The 22,825-nt window shown below is 43.2% G+C and overlaps 1 protein-coding gene across 1 annotated transcript in view; it reads left to right on the top strand.

Moving 5' to 3' along the window:
* The window catches only part of CDH13 (cadherin 13), an 853,721-nt gene that overhangs the window by 406,616 nt on the left and 424,280 nt on the right, over positions 1–22,825 (top strand). Inside the window, exon 5 of the mRNA XM_058674822.1 lies at positions 4,538–4,654. Within this exon, the coding sequence (XP_058530805.1) occupies positions 4,538–4,654 (117 nt within the window). The remainder of the gene's footprint in view (positions 1–4,537; positions 4,655–22,825) is intronic.

Genomic DNA, 22,825 nt, shown 5'->3' with positions numbered 1-22,825 from the left:
CCAGAGCTGAGCCAGTCCTAAGCTGGGAATCAAGGGCTTCCCCCTGGGTCTCCCACAGGGGTACAACGGCCCGAGAACTGGAGCCATCTTCCACTGCTTTCCCAGGTGCATTAACAGGAAGTTGGATCAGAGGCAGAGCAGCCTGGACACTAACAGGTGCCTGTAAGGGTTGTTCAGTACCAACACACAGAAAATTAGCTTGCCATACCCCTGTACTGGCCCCTACGTGGACATTCTAAACCATACTTTAAAATTATATTTTTTTGACTCACTGAGTGTGTGACCTATGTCCTAGACTCTTTTTTTAGAAGTTTTTTTTTTGCATTTTTTTTATTAATTACGTTGCATTATATGACACAGATTCATAGGCTCTGGGATTCCCCCATCCCCTCCCCGTGCCCTCCCCCCTTGGTGGATTCCTCCGCCTAGTTGCAGTATTACAGTTCAAATTAAGCCTAGATTCTTTCGTTGCAATCATATACCAAGCATAGAGTCCAGCATCTTATTGTCCAGATAAAGAACAGGAAATCTTCCATCTCTGTCCTAGACTCTTGAGAACACAGCAGCAAACCAGGAGGATGCAAGGAGCAGGTAACTCATGTGAAAAACAATCATTGATATAAAAATCCCACTGAATTAATGTGTAATCAGAATCTATGATAAGGGCTCTAGGTGGCAAGGGATAGGAGCAAGCTATCTTACAAAAAAGGAGACCTCTTGGTAGTACTGAGCTGAGAATAAAGGAATGTGTAGGGGCTTAACCAGGCAAAAGAGAGAATAGGAGGCCCTCCTTCAGCACAGTACCCTGCAATCTCTGGGCAGCAGAGGCACACTAGCAGTAAGGGTGCCTGAGGTCATAGATGCCATAAACAGCCATGGCAGACAGTTTCCCAGTCTTAGTGACACACAAGAAGTAAGAGATGTATGCTCCCTTAATAAGGATGTCTTTTCAAAAAGATTTATTTATTTTTATTTGGAAGGCAAAGTTTTACAGAGAAGGAAAGATATTCCCCAAATGGCCACAAAGGCCAAAGCTGAACCGATCTAAAGGTTGGAGCTACAAGCTTCCCCCAGGTCTCCCACACTGGTATAGGGTCCTAAGGACTTGAGCTATCCTGCTTTCCCAGGCCACAAGCAGGAAGCTGGATTGGAAGTGATAGCTAGGGCATGAATTGGTGTACACATGGGATGCAGACACTGCATGCGAAGGATTAGACTGATACTCCACCATGGCAGCCCCAGGAAAGGATGCCTTAAAAAGATAGAGTTCAATGCTGGGTGGAGATTTTCCAGGATTTACCACTCAAAATTCCAGTTACCTCAATGAAACTCTTCACTTCTTTCCTCCGTTGAGAGAAGTGATCCCCACACCCCAAGCATCCATAGCAATAGAAATGACGATGAAATTCATCACATTGGGTATGCATTACGTCCTGTGAGCTTGTTATGCAGATGCTTGACTGTTGGGCCTTCTGTTAGGTTTTATGTTAGATTTAATGATTTAATGGTTCCAAGAAAGAGGGGAGGTAGCTAGCTAATGTAGAGAAGGTTATTTTAAGAGGCGCAGGATGGGAGACTGATAGAGAGAGTTGTGACAGAGCCTGCCTGGACAGAGGGCAGCAGTGTGAAGCCCGCTACATTCCATCTAAACAACAGGCACAGTCCCTCCTGAAGAGGTTGGTGGGAGGAGTGCCTTCTTTACAAGGAACCTGCTGTGTTTACCTCTCATTTGTTAGCCCAAATGGACAGGAATTAGGAAGGCAGCAGAAGGGGGATGCAGCCGTTCCAGATCCCTGACTGCGGCTGCCCACTGAGCATCAGCTTATAAGGAAGACCCGCAGTAACAGGCGGCCCAACTATGAGCCACGTTTTACTCTCATCCCTGGCAGGTGCTTCCCCTACAGCAGCTTCCATATGCCGTGTGATCCTTGGGCTGGTGTCACATCTTAGCCAGGACCCTGCCAGGGTTCCCACATGATGCGGAGTGAATGTCAGAGCCTTTGCATGGTCTGAACCTATTTCCCCAGGGCTGCTCTGGCCGCTGCCCACTTGCTCAGCTCAGACTGGGAGCTGCCTGGCTGCAGTGAAATGTGCATGCCAGGTATGTCCCTCCTGCCCGGCTACCCTCATGCCTCTGGCAACTCCTTTGTCCGTCCTCCAAGCTCACCTTTGCAGTTTATGGAGAATGTTCACTAAGATCAAACTGCACATATGTTTTATCTAAGTTAAAAAAAATCAAAATAAACTTGAACAATTTGCCTCTCCTTGTATTTACTGAGGCTTATCCTAAAATGATGGGAAATATGAAGAAAAGAGTGGGCATCCTCTTTTGGATTGCCCCTCCCAGTGCAGACACCCAAGGCTCAAATCCGCCTGCTTTTCTTCCTGGGCCCTTAAAACACAGAAATTGACACATCTGTGCTTGTCCCACCTGTTGGAGATGTTGTCAGAGCTTAGGAAATGCGCTGATGGATGGCCCTGTGCTTGCTAGCTGGTGTGCAGGGGCATTCCCAGGAGTGCATTCAGGGCCTCCACGACCTGGTTGACCTGGTCATCTGGGCACCCCTGAGGACAGAAGCATCCTCTGACAGCAGACTGGGAAAACAAATGCAAATCATGGTATTACAAATCAGCAGGAAGTTTGTTATTGACTGTGCAGTCTCATGACTTTGGGCCCATTTACACATATATTGTCATAATAAACAAAGGCCTCTGTTGGCTCCATTACAGCTTCAAATTCCTTTCATTTGCATAGGACTTTAAATCAAAGTACTTTCCTAGACATTGTCTCATCTGAGGCTGGTGATTTTTTTTATTGCAAATGAGTTTCCTATATTGCATATATTTTACGTATTCTTTTCCTTTTGCTATCTCCTTATGAACCAACCAAATCTTCATAGATGATGCCCTTCAGTTTTGTGTAAATATAATCCATTCTAGTTTTCATTGTCTTTTTATTGACTCTCTGCATCTGGCATCTTGGGTTACTGGCAAAACGTCCTAACAGGTCTTCTATCCACTGTTTAGTTCCCCAAATGGTTGCAACAGCTATCACTAGACCAGGCTGAAGACAGGAGCCAGGAGCTCCACCCAGATCTTCTGCATGCTTAGCAGGGACCCTGGCACTTGAAGCAGCTTCTGCTGTTTTCCTAGACCATTAGCAGGGAACTGGGACAGAAATGGGGCTTCTGGGACATGAACAGGTTCCCATGTGGGTTGCTGGCATTGTAGGTGGCAGCTTTACCCACTTTGTCACACTTGCAACCCTACCATATCAGCTTGATAAGAACTGGCTTTTGAAAGTGAAGTGCTTAGATTGGGTATAGAGGGCATGATTCTGGATAGAATATTGAATTAAATGAGATTCATTTAAATTTGGAAGCTGTTAGCTTGGTTTTAATGCTTCAGTCTCATGATTATATCACGGGGAAACTCTGAGTCTGGTGCTAACCCCTCTGTGATCTGACCCCTCCCTTTCTCTCTGTGGATCACATTTCCTAGCTGGTGATGATTATTTTTCCTTCTTTTCATGTGAAGTGGTACCAGTGCTTTATGCAAATAAATAAGAATATGCGTATTAGCCTGAATCCCACATCAATCCCTGGTTTTCAATTCCTGGCTCCAATTCCTGATTTTAGCTCCTTATCTTTTCAGGCTCTGAGACAGCTGGTGATGCCCCAGCTAACTGGGTCCTGGCCACCCACACGGGAAACCTGGATTGAGTTCCCAGCTCCTTGCTTTGACTCTGGCCCAGTCCTGTCGTTGTGGGCACTTGCAGTGTGAATCAGTAGATGGGGCCTACTTGTTTGTGCAGACATGGCCACTCTCCATTTCCCTCTCTCTCATCTCCCTCTTTCCTTTCCTTCCATCCTCCTTCTCTCTTTCTCTCTCTCTCTTCCTGTGTCTTTCTACTAAATAGCTAAAAAATAAATAATAATGTAAAATCTCCTTTTAAATTTTGTTTACTTATTTAAATTGATGACTTACACAAAGAGCTAAAACCATGATAATCTTATTCCAGTGATTGAAACTGATCCCAGTGACTGAAATATTACTTGGAGACTAAATTCTAACACTTACCCACCAACACTAATAACACATGTCCTTAACAAAACATTGAATACAAGCCTATATTGGGCCTCATGTAGTGTTAAAATGTCCTTTTCATTCATTTATGCAAGTATAGGCCATGCATATGGCCATGGAGAGAGTCACTTAATGTGTCTAGTGAGTTCTCTGAGTTCCTAACCAGGTGAGTAATCCACTGTTCTGGTAAGCAAAGTGCAATAATTCACAGGCACTGGAAGGATGCTTAAATCAAGACTAACACTGTAAATAGAATGATTCAGAAGTTTCAATGTCACCTTCAGTGTGACTCTAATGATGTAGTCAGGAACACTAGTGAGGTTTGATAGAGCGAGGCTACCAATGTCCAAACATATGTCTGCCTTCTCAACAAAGGACACATATCCCAGAGTGGACTAAACCATCCTTTCTGATGGAAATTTTAGTCAGTTGATTTTATTTTCTCTTTCAGGATATATTTAAATATGCAAGAACTTCTCCTGTCCCAAGACAAAAGAGATCGATTGTAGTATCTCCCATCCTGATTCCAGAGAATCAGAGGCAGCCATTCCCGAGAGACGTCGGCAAGGTAAGTTAGACAGATGACAAGTGACAAGACCATGTTTTATTAATCTGTAACATGTATGAGGCAAGCTGATTGTTTCTGTTGTGGTTACCAGCTCAAATTGGCTTTGGGTCCTCCACAGTAAGATGCCAATTGATTTTGGCAAGAGAAGAATTTGGGAAGATAATCCTAAATAAATAAATAAATAAATAAGTGCAAATTTGGGAAAAGCACAGACAGCTTTGAACATCATGACTTAGAAAGCTACCTGGCACATAACGAACTTGAAGTTGCTCAGGAGGATGTCGTTGATTAAGAACTGTTCTCATTGCCTTTTTAGCTAATGTCCAGGGGACAAGCCGAATAAGGTTTCTTAGAATGTTAGGATCTGATGTGTGGTCTTAGGGAGATCCTGTTTTTCTACAAGTGGGTCAGCTGTCCAAAAACTAAATAGGAACTGGAGCACTAGATCACACCAACTGGATCCAGCGAAATGTGGTACTAGAAACCACGAACTCTCACCCAGGAAGAAATGGTCATTGCTGGATGGATAATGATTCTAATGTGTCCAAAACTCAAATTTTAGCAACTTGAGTTTAATAAATGAATTGGCTTTTCATAGAGACTCATGGATTAGGCAGCATCCCATCTGTGAAACAGAAGGCCACTCTGCTGTGCAAACAGGCTGACTTTATAAGCAGAAAAAAGGGTAAATAGGTGACTTTCCTTACAGTGTTAAAAGAATGTTGCAGAATGTGATGGAGACTGAAAATAAGAAACACAATGATGTGAGAAGAGAGGAGGCAGAGTTTACACAGTAGGCTGGTGGCTGGTTGAAATTTCTGACATCTTGAGGCGGAAGGCTACAGGACAGGCAAGATAGGGGGATATCTGGAACAGTCTGAGTAAGCAGCATTCTTAGCACAGGCAACTGTGTGTTCAGAGACCCAGAGGCCAGGAAGAGTGGAGGATGTTTGTAGGATGTGGTAGGAATAAAAGTCAGAGAGGTTGACTTGTCCTGATTCCGTGATGAGGGGTAGGGATTCTATTGTGCCTGTGGCCAGAGACCACTGGACAGTGTCCCCAAAAATGTGGGCTTGGAAGGATCTCCCGCTGCCTTATGGAGAAGCCTTTCTGGGAGCAGAGCAGTAGAGAAGAATGGAAGCAAGGAGACCAGGTAAAGGATGATTTTGTGATAGCTGGGACAAGATGTGACAGTGACTTGGACTACCAGAGATGGGCTTTGGTGATGATTATAACCAGTAATAATCCATTACCACAGTATTCACTGTGTTTATAATTTAAACTACCCCTATGCCAAAGGTGGCCTTCTTTAAGACAAGTCTTTGCAGGACTCCATTCCTGTCACTTGGACAGCCCTATCCACCAGGGTATTCTTTTTCTGTTTCTGAAGCCTAGCATGCTGCTGCCCGTGGGGCTAGAATCGCTATGCTTCCAAGACAAATTTCTGGTTTTGGGCCTTTTTTAGATGAGCCATAGATGTGGAAACCAAAGGCCTGGATTTTGCCCTCAGAGATTGGTACAAGTAATCAGAGGGTGAGGATGGTACTTCTGAATGTTAATAGATCTCAGATGATTCTGACATACAACTTGGACTAAGGGTCCCAGGTCTAGTCTAGTACCTACTCCAAGAGTGACACTCCAAGAGTGAACCAGCAGCATCATGATCACTTGAATTTGATAGAAATACATTTTGAGTTCTGTCATCTCTGAAGCAGAAACTCCTGGGTTGAGACCAGGAATCTGTGATGTTTTGTGTGTGTGCCGTCACGGTGAGTCTTGTTGCATGCCCGTGTCTGCAAAGGGCTGAGCTAAATTCTCTCCGACTAAGCACTGCTAGTGGGTAACACTTTCAGTGTTAAAGATGTGTTTCCATTAATTGGGTTATGGTAAGAGTGATTAAACATCTCAGTTGGCTGGAAAGCCCAGACTATATTCAAAGGGCCTAACTCCTATTTCATTGTGTCCAGATGTGGATGCTGAATCAGGAGGCTATGCTAATTTTCTTCATTTTGCACACATTAACCCCTTTGAGGTTGTTTGGGTGGGGCCAAACAACACAGCCTCCTTCTTGGAGCTATCTTACAGTGTGTGCATACAGCTAAGATGATTTTGTTTCCCAGCTGAGGATTTGTTTCTTCTTGCCAACATTGGTTCTCAACCTGGATTCTCTACAGAGCAATTGTGCTTCTAAATGTGATAGGCTGTTAATACCACAATGTGTAACAGCTTTCAAACCTTGCAATGTTTAAAGAAAACCTACTATGTCTTGATCAAACTGTTTTTCAATGCTTGAAGAAATTTTCCTCCCCGTGCTTGCTTGTTTTTAATTCATGAATTGTACTCCTTACTTTGTATCTTTGATCTAATCTTCATCAGCTCCACCAGCAACTGACAAGTTTTGCTCTGCACAGCTGTGGTGTGAGAGCACCTGATATTTTATGTAATGCTGAGGAGGCAGGAAGAAGAGAAAAGAGACCCAGGAGGCAGGGCTGTGGCTCCACTCCACTCCCAGAAGCCTAAGTGAAGGCACCTCTGGTGTTATCCTCAGCATAGGATAAAACATACAGCTCAGAGAAGATTCTGTACCAGTAAAAATGTAAAAACTTGACTTACTTGGGGTTACACCAGTAGCAGATCTTTAGACAACAATCTGCTGGTAGTTCATTTAGGAAGGGAAGAAAAGTCTCATGAGGGGGCAAGCCAGCAAGACAGGAAGGGGAAAAACCAACTAATGAAGAGGTTGACTCCTCCTAACGGGCCTGTGTAGATGGTCTTCCAGTGTCTGGTGAGGATGATATATATGCTCAGTCACATGGCTGGCCAACAGCAGTGAGGACAGGCTTAGTGTCAGTGTCCCCGAGTTCAAAGTCTGTGCTCTGAACCAGTGTGCTCCGAGACTGCTAAGAGTCTGAGAATCCTCATCCACAGAATGAAATATCCCCACTGACAATTTCTTTCTTTAAAACTGCATTTAAACGAAATGTAATTCTTTGAAATGCACCAAAACGTAAGATGGGTAGAAGAGAGGTGTGTGGCAAAACTTTGACAAGAGATGAGTTATGGCAAAATGTTAAAGGCAGGATCACATATAGAAATTAGCCATGCAGTAGTTTCAGTTTTCCTGTATGTTCGGAAGTGTCATCATAAAATGTTGGCATGATTTTAATTTTAATGAAATGTATGATTATGAAAGACACGAATTAGCATTCTGGCACACAAAAAAATACTTTTAGAATGTGTTAGTCTTGCATTTTAAGAGGGTGAATAGAGATTGAATATCTGTATCCTGACTTTCTTTGTTTTGTCATATTTTCTCAAAATCTGAATCCTTTAAAAAAAGCAGGCACGTATGCTAAAGAGTCAACACATCAAAGGCAAGGAGCTCCTGGGAATTAGCCCTCTGAGGAGGGTTTTCTACCAAGGGTGCATGCTACGTACCCACAGGACAGCTCCAGGCACTAGGCTAAGTCTTGACTGATGCATATTTTATGTATCTGCCAAATAATTAATTAGTTGGTAAGTCGCTAAATTACTAGAATTGGGGTGGGGGGTGTTTTCCCATGCTAAGACAGAATCACATTTCAAGACTTTGTGTTCCACTGCTATTTCCCTAGCAAGTCAGTTGGTGACACAGCAGCTGGCTCGCACCAGCAACTTTTGAGCAACTGTTGGAAGTACACCTGAGCATGACAAGAGACATTGTCTATTGGATTTGGGCCCTTTCGTATGTTGCCTTCTGCCCAGTGTTAAAAAAAAAAACTAAGAATACTTGTCATGAACATCCTTCCTCACACCTGTAATGTCCTTCCTGCTTTTGAAATCTACAAGCAAGGAGAAGCTACGGTTGTGTGCCCATCATGTGCTTTCCTCTCTTCTCCTCCTTTCCAAGTGTGATTATTTTAAAATTTAGATCATAAATAATTTTACCAACTTTAACTGATATTTGACTGCATCTTTGGAGGTTCTTGAGTTCTTGTACCCAATTGATTGAAAGCAGGGCACTTTAAATCTGTGAAACAGCAAGGAGGTCTTTGGGAGATGTATTTTACTCTGTTTTATATTAGGTTTGAAAGACAAGTCATTTATGAAATGCTTATTAGAAATTCTACTTTTATCACAAACCCTTTTCATCAAAACCAATGAAAGCACAATTTACTGAAAATCCTTTTTTATATCCCTATAAATTGGTAGAATGGGCATTTAGAAGGACATCTGTAACCCAGGATGGAAGAAGTATATAATTGAACCATGTGCTCTTCGTAAAGGGAATCAGCATAGATCATTAGACCAAATCATGAAAACCACTCAAGCGGAACTCTGCTTTGATTGTGTCTTGGGTGTAAGTCATACCTGAGGATCATTTATGGCTATTCCAAATATTCTGCAGAGCTTTGGGCTTACAGTTTATTACCATCACCCCACCTCCAGGTGCTCTGAACCTGCCGTTTATGCCATCTATGCAAATCGGTACCAAAAAGTCTGATGGTTTTCAAATCGAATTTGTTTTATTCCATTTAATAGCCATTAGCATCACTTAGAGAACCACAGGCAACTGAGAGAACACTGCACTTTGAGATGTCGTGCCAGAGTCTGAAACAGAATACTTAGCCCTGGCACCAGCTCACCCTCTACTGAAATGAATGCAGATTAAGGCTGATTCCCTCCCTCCTAGTGTCTATAGCTATAGTCACCATTATATATTCAAGACACCTCTTTCTCAATCCATTCCTTCACACCCTTATCCAAGTCCAACTATATGTACTTGTCTCAGGTGTTCACATCTGGTTCATTTCCTCCTTTTATTTATTGAATTACTGATGTTCACCACCAGCTGGAGTCTAGGAGAGAGATCTGAATGCGGGATCTGAGGTGTTCAAGATTCAGTGTTCTAAAAAAGGAATGAAATATATATTGTGTTTCAAAAACTTAGCACATACAGACCAAAATGGAAGACATCTTAATATTCTTTATATTTGCATATGTCAGTATGCTAAAATCCATTTTCTGTGTTTCTTTTTACTTTTTAAAAATGAGGCTGTCAGAAAAGCATCTAAAATCATTTCTGTGGTTTAGATTATGTTTGCACTGGACAGTGCTGAGTTCATACCTATTTGATTCAACCTCTTCTATGGGATTTTTGTTTTGTTTCTTCCATGCATTTTTACACCTTTTTAAGACCTTCTGAACAGCAATGTATTCCTATTTCTATTCCTATTTCTACTTTTCTCATATTCTCCTTACCTGTGATTCATTCATTGAGTGTTAGTGACTTGGTACAGTGGCTAATATATGGTAGGAACTCAAATACCTCTTGACTTGAATTCTAGCCATAGCTATGACTGCTTTGGTAAGCATTCACTGGTTACTGATTAATTAACGTGATGATAACCCGCTTTGTTGTGAGAATGGGATTAACAGACCATTTTATGATCAGTCTGGATATTTCCAGCAAATTTTAATTTTCTGCAGTGGGAGCGAGGCCCCAGTTCCATTGCCTGGCAGTCTACCATTTTGTTAGGCCTTGCACACATCCTTTATACACTTAAGAGATGCAACATTGATGGGCTCTGTGTGTGTGTGCGCATATGCACACCTATGCACTACATATGGCTAGACAGGTATGCACCCCTGTATTTCTGGAGTTATTCAGATACATGATAATATATTTTATTGTACTATAATGAAAACACTCAGAACTTTCCCAGCCAAGCAGTCAACCCTAACTTATTTATATTAAGTTTAATAAAAGCTATAGTCACCATTAGCAAGTGTTGCCCTCCATTTGAGAAGTTTAATTAATGATAAAATATAATTGAGCTGTATTGGTTTTTGGCCAAATATATGTAAATGCAAAAACGCCCTCTGTGACATACAGCTAGCAAATAAAGGCTTCCAAGCCTATGGAGGAAGCAATATTTTTAACCTTGAGTTTATTGCCCTTTAAGTTCTCAATTCAAAAACTTCCAGGGCTTTATTGTTAAGTGCACTTGGCCTCAGATTGAATTTATATCTAATTATTTGTGAACATTAAAAGATCTATGGTGGGTATTTGATGCAGTAGTTAAGTTACCACTGGGGACTTGTGCAGCCCGTACCGGAATGCCTGGCTTTGAACTCCAGATTCATGGCTTGAAGCATTGGATCTCGGCCACCAATGTGGATCTGAATTGAGTTTCCTGCTCCTGATTTTGTCTGGGCCTAATGGCTTCTGTAGGCAGTTGGAGAGTGGCCCTGTGGATGAGAGATCTCTGTCTCTCTGTGAATGTGCCTGTTTGTCTATGCCTTTCAAATTTACCAAATAACAATGCAAAGATCCTGATTTAGCACCCTAGACTTAGAGGTGTTAAAGGGTTTTCAGATGACTAGAATCCTTTCACTTAAAGAGTTTCAGGATCTAAGCCAATCACAGGTATTCCACTTGTTCTGTTGGGTTTATTCCAACAAATGCCTAAAAGAGGCAGTATTATGTCTGCTTCACACATAAGGAAACTGAAATTAAGACAGTTATCTTACCCAAAGTAACCAAGATAAAGGCAGGCTATGCTGAGACACACACCCAAAACACTTCAATGCTGAATTGGTGAGTTCTTAGTTACCCAAACAGGTGTGAATGTTGAAGGTCTCATGGGACTTGCCATAACACACTCAAACGAATTGTCATTTGATTGACACGCATACCCTCAGAAATCAGTATTATGCCCCACTGTCCAGCTAATGAAGCTGAGACTCTGATGCATCCTGCAAAACAGATCTGTGTGTGGTGCAACCAAGGTTCCTCTGTTGCCAACTGCTTTCACTAGGGCTCTGCATGGACTTCAAGATCAGCCTGTGTTATGAGTTCAAGAATCCACTGTATTAGAGATCGGGAAACATCCAAGCCAGGCACAAGCCAGAGATGGGAAGCACAGCCCAGCATCCCCCAGCACCCCATGAGAGAGGTGCTGGGGTGGGGAGGACTTTGCTCCCACAGTTCCACCTTTATACTTAGCCAGCTTGAGTGCATCCTTTCCACTTGACACAATCTCTTGGACTCTTCTACAGTCTGGCAGCCTATATCCACAGCTTGAGGTCCCAGATTAGCCACAGACCATGATATTCTGACTACTGGCTTTGTGCGGCAGGGAGCTCTGATGTGGAGTGTTTGCTATTATTTCCATGGGCAACATGGAGCTACCAACAGACAGACTTTCTGAATAGTTAGCGGTCAGTATTCATGAAGGCATAGCAATTGGCTCCAGCACACTCGTGGTCTCAGGCACTGTGCAGTGCAACACGTGAAGGAGTCAGGAGCATTGGGCTGCAGGGAAGCTGCTCTTGAATGGAGCTGTCTGCTTGGAGAAGGATCCTCCCCATCCACATGTTCATCCTAGTCTGAGTTAGTTTCTGGCCCAGGTGAGTACTGAGGATCTTTTTTAAAAGATGTACTTATTTGAAAGAATTTTAGGGGCGGGGGAGATAAAGAAAGAACAATCTTACATCCTCTGCTTCATTACCTAGATGGCCACAATGAGCAGCACCGGGCCAGGTCAAAGTCAGGGACCTAGACAATTGGACCATCTGCTGATGCTGTTCCCAGGTCATTAGCTGGGTGCTGGATTGGACGTGGAGCAATCAGGACCCTAACTGCTGCCTAAATGGGAAACTGGTGTCTAAAGTGCAATGCCATAATCCCAGGCTTTTAAAAAATTTTATTAAGGATCATTTCCAGGCAGTTCTCACAGCATCAGAGGTTTATCCAGCTCTCCATAGCCAAAACAAAGGAGAAACAAAGCTTGCATCCTTTTCTCATGGATACCAACACTGCTTGTCCAAACTTGTTCTGGCCCCATCTCCTGATCCTGACAGTCCCTATGGCAGCTGTCCTAGCTCTCCCTGGGAGACGAGGAAGGGAAAGGAGATCAGATTCTCTGTGTGAAGCGTGAAGACATAAAGTTCACCTCACGTAAGTTTATTTGATGTGTATATTTGCACTCCAAGTCCAGATCGAAAGTCGTGTCTTGGTTTAACAAATATATCACATGTTGACAGGTAGAAAGTGGCTTTGTCCGCCTGCTGCTGAAAGCCACTCTCTCACCAGAGACAACACATTTTTTTGTTGTTGTTGTCGGTTGTATCTTTGCTGACAACCTATTCAGTGGGAGCTGGAAGAAACCAAGCAAAAGAAAAGGACAACTCCAGTGTAATTAAAGAGACAGCACTGCAGGCATGCCTTGGAGAGAAGGCCACAGCTGACTCAACTGATAAGGGCTAGGAAGGAACAAGCCCCAGGTGCAGTGGGAATGAATTGGCTCTTCAAAAAATTCTTCCAGTCCCTGCTCTGAAGAGGATGGGGACAGAAACTGGTCCGTAGAGAGGAGCAGGTGAAGGAAGAACCCAACTGTATCTCTTTCAGCTAGAAAGTTGTGGAGGCTACCAGGAGGTGATGGTAACCAGGATGATGGGAGGCCGGGGTGCTGGTTAAATGCCTCCCTGGCCTTGGACTTTGTCTAAGCAGTTGTGCGGACGAGACATGGGAATCCTTGGCTGCTAGTTTAAATGTCCTGTGAGTGGTACTTTGGTGAAGATGCCCGTGAGCACTGTTGAGCTGCGTGGTTTGGATGAAGGCACGAAGGAAGGGCTGTGGCTCAGGCCTTTTGAGCAGGCAGAGACTTTTGTTGGATTGAAGAACGGAACATGATTCATTCAGGATTGACTGAGCAGCAGCTATGTGCCAGGCTCCACTCTGACTCCTGTGGATTCTCCTCAAATGCCGTTCTGGGGATGGAAGTCCTATAAGCAGGCTGCAGAGCCCCATGCCAGGGAGCTGCAGGTGCTTGGAGAAGTGGAGAAAGCAGGAGAGAGAATTCTCAAGAGGTTTCTTGAGTGATGAGTAACAGCTGGAAATGTGAAAGGGGCAGGGGAGGACATCCCCCAGGGGGTAGGGAGGGCATTATCCGGTGTCACCAGGCCACAGAGAGGACAGCGTGCCTGAACAGCAGAGAGTGAATGGCTAGGCCTGTGACAGGAGGAGGGCCTCATCTCAAATGAAATAGAGAAACAGTGAGAGTTAGAAGACTAAGCACTATAAAAACCACTCTAGGAAGAAGGAGTCTCGCCCAGATTCGACAAGTGGCGGAGGACTATAAGCTGGGAAACAGAGTAATCAGATTGACATTTTAGGAAGACTAGTCTCATTATTATGGTAACCCCTGGAAGCTGGTAATATTAGGATGAGGGGAGACCAGGAAGGAGGCTGCGCCAGCCAGCAGTGCACAGAGCCAGGACTGACTGGGCAGGGGAGGTGCCATGGGAGTGCGGAGATGATGTGATGTAGTCAGGGGCTACTTCAGCGAAGCAGGGCAGCCTCAGGAGGTGAGGAAGAGATGGGCTCAACAAGACACTGAGCAATGTCTCCCCTGGAGGTGTGGCCAGGACACGAGAGGACACGTGGTGTCCTCACCCCAAACTCACGCTGAGTTGCTGCGCTTTGTTGTGCTTCCTCAAAAAAGAATGCTTGCGAGTGGTGACAGTTCCACCTGCGTGTTGAGCGTAGTGGGGATCCGGGTTTCTAGGCTGGGCGTACAGCTGTTCTTCTGGGGTGCAAAGTCAGCATCAACAACAGGCTCGTGGGAGCACCCAAGTGTCCGACAGTCCTCAGGGCCATCCCGGGTTTGAACACAAACCCCGAGTGTGCCAGGCCTGGCATTTTACTTAGTCTTTCCTCACTGCAAATGTGAATTTTTCCCCATCGCTGGCTCAGAAATGCTAACAGCTGTGTTCACTGTTGGCCTCCTAGCCTCGGATTCATTCTAAATACGTTTCGTTTTAGTAATTTCTTCTTTGAATGCTGGTGTTTGGCTAGGCATTAGTGTACACAATTTCGTAGGCTCTGTGTTGCTCAATTTTTGGTCCATTTATTTGACAACTTGAAATTCCTCACAAGTGGTGCCTTTATTTTCTTATTTGCATCTGGAAATCATTCCCAACATGCCAGGGAACAAATCTGTTTTTCTTTTAATAACATTTTTTTTTTATTGTAAGAGTAGTGCATGCTCATTACAGAGGCTTGATAGAAAGAGTCATTTAAAAAGAACGAGATAAAAATCTCCCAGGGTCCCCTCAGTTGAGATAGGCACTGCTGGTACTCCATTGAGGCCATTTGGGAAATAAACCAGCGGATAGAGGATCTTTCTCTGTCCTTCCTTTCCTCCAAAAATCTGATCTGCTTTTCCAATAAAAAATAAAATCTTTTCAAAAAATAAATAAATATGAACCTGTTCAGTTCTTCTGCAGTGTCTTTCTCCCCTGCTCTGCTGTGAATCCCGAGTCAGCAGAAACTCCATCAGTTTTACAGTTCACTGTTTGGTTCTCGGCGTCGTGTTATGTCTCACAGACTGAGCTTTTGATAAATATTTGTTGAATGAATGAAGGAACGAGCAAATGAACGACTCATCAAAAACATGGCCGGCTCTGGTGATTTCCATATGATGCATTAAGAATCAAGAGCAGTATATATTACACATGCCTTTCCTCTTACTGCAAGTAACTGAATGTTCCTTAGCATGCTAACATATGGATGGATTCATTTCATTTTAGGGGAAGATTAATAAAACCACTTTTCGTTTATTATATAAGCCATTAATAAAAAGATGAATATACAGATTTGGCAGGGGAAAAGAGGTATCTGAGAGTCTCAGCAACCTAAATGTCAAATATGTGTGTGTGTTTACACTGTTTCCCATGACTCGTGTTTTAGAACGCATGAAGCACACCCTGTGTTGTGGGATGAGCTGCCTGTGCTTCACTCCATGGGGAGCACGGTGCTTTGTAGGTCACTGACAGGAAAGAGAACCACTTGGATACCAATATATTTTTTTAAAAGATTTATTTTTATTGGAAAGTCAGATATACAGAAAGAAAGAGAGACAGAGAGGAAGATCTTCCGTCCGATGATTCACTCCCCAAGTGGCCACATTGGCCGGAGCTGAACTGATCCAAAGCCAGGAGTCCGGAGCTTCTTCTGGGTATCCAATACAAGTGCAGGGTCCCAAGGCCTTGGGCCATACTCTACTGCTTTCCCAGGCCACAAACAGGGAGCTGGGAGGGGAGCAGGGCTGCCAGGATTAGAACCAGTACCCATATGGGATCCCGGTGCATGCAAGGCGACCACTTCAGTTGCTAGGCTACCGCACCGGGCCTTGGTTCCTCATCTTAAAGACTCCTGAAGCTGCCATCTCCATGTAGTAGTGGAATTGTGGCATTTGTCATGACGGCTGTCACCGTGGAATTGTGCGGTCAGATCATAAACTGTCCTGGTCAGACGTGTCCATCTGTGTGTGTTTCGGCAGCTGCCATTTATAGTCTCCTCATCTCCTCCATGCCAGGCGTGGTCAGCTGCCACTCAGCCTTGCCATCCCTCTGCCTGCCTGTGGTATGATGAACTGATCCTCAGAGCTTGCTGTTTTGATGTTGCCATGGACTGGAAGTTCACATCCTTGCATGACCCAATCTCACAGTATAGACTCCAAGTTAAGCGATGACCCACTTGTGTTTGGTTTCTGCTCTGCTCGTGTCTGCATGTCTGACACTTGAGGAATTCGCTGACATTCTGAATATTCTTCTAAGGGATAGGATTAGTAATAGTTGTCCTCCACATGGAGGAAGAATAAAATGAGATCACTTGCTAGACCTTGCTTGCCCCACGGTACTTTGCCTTCTCCCTGTCTACCTGACTAAGCTCTGTCTGCATGGGTGGGAAGTGGTACTGAGGCTTTCCCCTGTGAAAGAGTCACATGGACTCATGTTGCTTTGGATGCTCCAGGTTTCTTTTGTCCTTGATTTTGAGGTTGTGCCACAGAACTGCAGCCAGCATATAAGTACACATCACTTAACCTGTATGCTTCTGTGTTTATAAAAGATCCTAACTTGATTCAGTGTCTCCCAGGTAGAAAAAGTTAAAAACAGAAACTTGTGAAAATGTAGTATTGCTTGCTCCTCTGTCGTATTCCATGGGAATGGGTGATCAACAATATAGTCAGATGGGAGCACCATGAAATAGGTTGTATTTCAACTGTACATTTAGGGTCTGGTATATGGTAGAAAAACTGTAATCTTTTGAGCAAATTAATACATTTTTTTCCAGGATATATCATAATGATTGTATTGTGCCCCGTTCCTCCCAAAGGAAATTTTTAAATACAAAACATGATGCATTCAGGCCAGCTATTTGTAGATTTTCTCCCTGCTCAGAGTTAAATCTTCCTGGAAAAAAAAAATCCCACGAGATTCCAGCTGTCAGGCTAAGTTCATTACCTGGAGTGGGGATTCTGGCTTCTGTGCATGGAAGGTTCCATCTGGATTGGTGTGTGTTCAGAGAATAGCATCCTCTTCTGCAGAATGGGAGTGGACATGCCTTCGTCTCCTGCCACACAGCAGCTACCAAGCATGCCCCACAGGAAGCCCAGGAAACCGTGCAGCCTTGTGCTGACTGGGGAGCAGCAGCAGGACTACGATTCCACCCCACTGTGGCCTGGTGGCTTTGCCATACAGATGGCACGCACTGCAAGCAGAGACATGAAGGGATGTGCTCCTTGCCCTTGCTGATGTAAGCGCGGGGACTTTGCATTCAGTCTCTGCTCCCCATCCATATGCTGCTCCTCCAGTTTGTTTGTCCACATGAAGGCAGATGAAGCCCAAAGCAGTAGGGCATCCAGCTCCGCTGTAATTATGGTGATGAGCTGCTTGTCAGGGTGCCACGGGCTGCAGTGCTGCCTGGTTCCCTGACAAACACAAAGCGGAAGTGATGCACCACTCCCCCACCTTGGCTGTGAGTCCTGGGGACTGGGACACTGGGACAGGGGCAGGACTGGGGAAGGGCAGCACTTGGTTTGATATATATGGTTTGAAACCCAACTTTACATACAACTCCTCCAAGCTTAGTGAAAAGAGGAAAATGTTTTTCTGAGAGAGGTTATAGAATTGTAAAGGTCAAGGGCCTTTAAGTAGAATTGTCATGCTAAGAGATGTCCCAGCATGTCACGGGTATTGTTATCATTTTCAACAGTAACAGTGTGCATTTATTACTTTGACACTGGCTTAATTGTTCAACAGACACTGAGGACCATGTTAGGGAAGTTCAACAAATAAAAATAAACACGGGAGCATTCAGGAGTTATTTGGTCTTGGGTTCTTTGCACTTGATCTTTGTTTCCTGAATAATTACAGATTGAAGGAATTATTCCAGACCTCTGGCTCATCCTTGCCTTTACCCTCTCCCCATTCATTGTCTTGTTTGATCAGTGTATATTGAGCAGTTACTATGCAAAACCTTCAGGACATAGGATGGAACTAACAGACCAGTGCGTGCTCTACCCTCATTGATCTCTCTCACATTCCCTTGTGGAAGGCCCCACTTTATGGTGGAGTGAATGTCCCTGGAAGGATGTGACAGGCTGAGAAATGTCAGATCAGAAGCCATGGGAATAACATGACAGGCTTTGAAGGACAGCATCCACAGAGGCCCCGGCACTGGGTGACATTACGTAATAGATATCCCAGCCACTGTGGCTTATGTAATACAGGGGTTTGTTTGTCTCACACCATATGTAGCTTAGCAGTGGGCTAGGCTTACCTGCGTACCTGTGTCAAGGCCAGCAGCTATTTGTTTTCCCTCATGGTCACAAATTGGCCTCAGCAGCTCAAGCCAGCATACCTGAGGGCATTAGCAAGAGTACAGAAAAGGTTGTCAGCCAAACATATCTGTCTTTTCTTTAATTAAAAAAATGTCTTCCAGAGACTGCCTTGCCTGTAGATGCCAGCTTATATCACTTTAAATAGGATGGTATTCCACAAACATCCCAACTGCATGAAGGCAGTTAGAAAAAGTGAGATTTAGTCAGGGATATTGGTAATCCAAGCACAGGGAACAAAGATGCTGTGGGTATTTAAAAAGTAGTATGTTAAATAAATCTTTAAAAAAATTCAGTGAGACTGAACTGTGGGGCTGGAGCAAAATAACCACCTAAGAAGTTGTTTAGGATGAGAGGGGCGACTCAGCTCCTACAGAGCCTGGGGGCCTCAGCCACTGTTGATGTGTGACTTTTGCCTCCTGCTTTCTAGAGTCCTTCTCTCGGAACTGCCCCACTCACGGTGTGCTTTTGCCTTGCTTAGATAATTGCAGTAATCTGAATGAAGCCCTGTCCCTCATTCTTGCCTGCTCCATTCCACCCCCTTACTTTTACAGGGTAAATCTTAAAATCCCCCATGCTTCCTGTTAAGTTTCAGACTTCTCCATCTGACCTGCTTCTCCATTCTGACCTGGCCCCTCATCCCCTGCCTCCTTGTCGTTTCATAGTTTGCCGCAGCCATCCTGTGGCCACAGTTCCAGAAGTCTTAGCACATCAAGCCCTTTTCTTCTCATAAATTCCAGAGTCAGCATTAATGGAAGAACTCTCTTTCTGTTTGGGATGTTTTACATTTCCTTATGGAGAAGGGGTCACCCACTCTTGTACCTCTTCATTACCCGGTCCACTACCCCAAGATGGCGGCACCCATCACCCTAGGAGGCCTTTCTTTATCCGCTTGTTTGTCTTTTCCTGCTCTAATCTCCAAGATCATCTTAGTTCCCGCTACAAGCACCCTGATCACCAACCTCAGCAATGATTAAAAAATGTTACAAAATTAATCACAAAGATCTAGAACCAGAAGATTTCAGACACTTTGCAGCATTCCCCTTCCAGGGACCAGAGAGACAGTGATAGACAAATGGGCAGAGAGAATCCAAGCCCTTTGTGATTGGTTCTGAATAGAGAGTGGACTGCGCATTCAGAACCCTGGCAAAGAGTCAGATCTTACCTACGCGGTGGCTGCTCAGGTGACATCTGTGCCTGCTTCCTGGCAGCCGCATGACGGAGGGATAAGCAACACCTGCCTTTTGAGGTTTTCCAAGGGCCTTACTACAGGATCCTTAAGAACTCGATGACACATGGTAGCCCTCAAGCCTTGCTGTGCAGTTGTGGGAGTAACCAGGAATATCTAGCCTCACTAGGAGTGAACTGAGCAGGCATAAATGTCAACTTTGAAGACTTGGGAATGGCTCTGCCCTTTCACTGCTGCCGTGGAGTCTCAAAGACGCTATTTGACTCATTCAAAATTATTTACTCATTTTAAAGCCTGCTTTTGCATCCTGTTTTTTATACCAAAAAGTAATTCTGAACTCATTCTAACAATAATGACCTAAAGAAAATCCTATGCGCCTCATCTTAAATTAAGGTAATTGAAAGCCACAGTTGGAGAGCAGACTCCAAATCTATCAGGAAATTAATTCAATTATAAATAATAAGAATTGACTATTCAAATGTGCATGAACTATAGAATCACAGTTAAATATTTAAGGAGTAGGTCCTTATCTTGTTACTATGGCTACAGGTTACTCCAAGACTCAATGGAACAGTGGTTGCATGGTAACAATGAAATTACAGTATTTCCTCTATGTATTGAAATATTCAGCAACTCATTTCCTGTCTCTTAATAATAATAAATTGTATTAATGACCTCAGAGGTGGAAACCAAGGAGGTGATACTGACTCCACAAAGCAGAGAGTGACTTAGGAGGTGCAAGGAGACACTTAAACAGAGTGAAACACAATGATATCTCACAGGAAGGTGATGACTTCAATCTCAAGTAATTACATTACTTCTGCATTGGATCCAAGACAAGACCACAAACCTGAGTGACTGTTCACAAGCAGTCAGCAATGCCTGTTACATGCTGGGCACAAAAGATGTGGCCCTTGCCTGCCTTCCCATTATAGCCTGTTCTTTTGTCTATTACTGTTGTAATGGTCTTCCTCACTCCCTCTCTCAACCCATTGCCTTTCTGGAGAAGGTGTGGATGTTAGACATCTGTCAACCCTCTCCTGATTTCTGCTTAAAGCTCAGACTGCTTCTTCCTCTGGCTGTGCTGCAGCCCTTTGCACCTGCCTGGAAGACAGAGTTTTGCTCCTATAGGTTAAGAGATGGTTCAGACAACAGCAGTTGAGAGGTTTTTCCCCACTTCTGTCACCACTCAGACTGATGTCTCTTGCCAATACTTTGCCCTCGGCCTAAGGAACCCTCTCTGACTCCCATCACTATCCTCCCTATCCAATTTCCACTCCAAAATAGATCAGTATTCTGCAATTGCAAGTCACTTAAGCAGAGCCTACAAAACAAATGGGGAAAATTGGGTTACAAATCAATGAGATTAAAAATAGGAAAACAACAGAAAAATGAACAAAGCCTAAAGCTGTTTCTTTGAAAATATCAATAAAATTAATGAAAGTATAACCCAGCCAAGCACAAAAAAAAAAAGAGAGGACAAATGAATAATAGTCCAAATGGAAGAAAGATCATCACTACCGACTCCCTGAACATTGAAAGAATGAAGCAATGCACCAAATAAGTTTAACCTCAAGATTTGCTTACTTAGATGGACAAATTCTTTGAAACGTATAATTAAAATTTGCATGAGAAGAAATATATAACTACAATAATTCTACAATTAATCAATATAGTAAATCAATCATTAATAATATCCCCCAATAGAAGACATGAAGCCCACATGCTTCAATTAAGGAGTTTCACCAAAAATTTAAGGAAACATATCAATCATATTATTATCCAAATAGAAGCAGCAGAGAGAAGATTTCCTCACTCATTCTACCATAACATTCAAAACAAACAAGGGCATTACGAAAACTGAAAACCAAAGACCAATATCTCCACAAAAATAGACTCAGAATTTTGCAGTCGGACGGTTAGATATAACATGTTATAAAAATAATTATGTGGCACAAGCCGATGTAATTCATTCTGAGTATGTAGGGTTGGTTTAACTTCTGAAAATCAGTTCATGTGATTCATCTTGTCAGCAGGATAAAGGAAAAGAAATCCTAAGAGCATGTTATATGATGCAGAAGAAACATTTGACAAAATCCAATAGCGATTCATGGTCCCACAACTCCCAGCAAACTAGGAAGAGAAAACTTCTTCAGCTTCATAAAAAAACATCTACCAAAAACGCTGCAGCAAACATCACTCTTAGGGATTCACAGTCTGCTCGCTCACTAACGTCAGAAACATGGATGTTCCACTTTTATGTTGAAACTCCCCACTGATGCCAGACAGCAAGAAAGGGAGACAAATGTTATGCATATTAGAAAAGGCATAGAACTGTCTGTCTGGAAGTGATGTGATTGTCACTGTACAACATCCCAAAGAATGAAACTTCTGAAACTATGGAGTATAGCAAGTTCGGAGAATATGAGGTCAGTGTGTAAAGGTCAGGTACTTGCTTTTACAATTAATTACTTAGGTATAAATATAATTTAAAATTGTAGAGAAATTACAAGAACTGTGATGAGACTGCAAAGTATGACTCAAGGAGTCAAAGTCAAAAGACTTAGATTTTGTATTCACGAATTTGAAGACTGGGTATTGTTAAAATGTCAGTTCCTCCAATTTGATTTAAGGTTTGCTTCAATCCCAGTCAAAATACTGGCAAACCATTTTATAGATATTGACAAAATGATTTCAGAATTTCTGTAGAAAAGTGAAAGATTTTGATAACAACATAATGCAGAAGGAGAACAGGTTTAGAGAACTCACATCACCCAAATCAAGACATGATAAAAAGCTTGAGATTGAGTAATACGAATAATTAAGACAGCATGGAGGTGGCATAAGAATAGATATTGGAGTGAGTGAAACAGGAAATGTGGCTCAGAAATGCACATATTTGTTCTTAGGTTTAATTCCAGTCTCTTCTCCAAGTCTTTTATGCAGGGAACCATCTTGCTCCCTGTTTTCCGTTGCCTGTATTGTCCTGTCACGGCAATTAGGATGTTGTGTGTGGGTCTTTATGGCCTGTTGCTAGTTCTCATAAGATTATATATTCCCCTTTTCCCCCACATTCCCAACATATCCCCAGTACCCAAGCAGTTTGAGATGTGTTCTGGATGCTAAATAGATGCCAGTGAAGGAAGGAAGGAAGGAAGAAAAGAAGGAAGGAAAGAAGGAAGGAGAAAACGAGCCTTTTAGAAAGTGAATGGATCAGTAAGTAAATGTGTTCATAAATCTACTTAAAAACCTTCTTGCCAACTCTATAAGAATATTAATACATTTAGGTCTTACAGTATTTTCCATGATACTGAA

The sequence above is a fragment of the Ochotona princeps genome, chromosome 16 (assembly GCF_030435755.1).
Source record: "Ochotona princeps isolate mOchPri1 chromosome 16, mOchPri1.hap1, whole genome shotgun sequence".
NCBI classification, from domain to species: domain Eukaryota; kingdom Metazoa; phylum Chordata; class Mammalia; order Lagomorpha; family Ochotonidae; genus Ochotona; species Ochotona princeps.
This window is presented reverse-complemented; position numbering and strand designations above follow the sequence as displayed.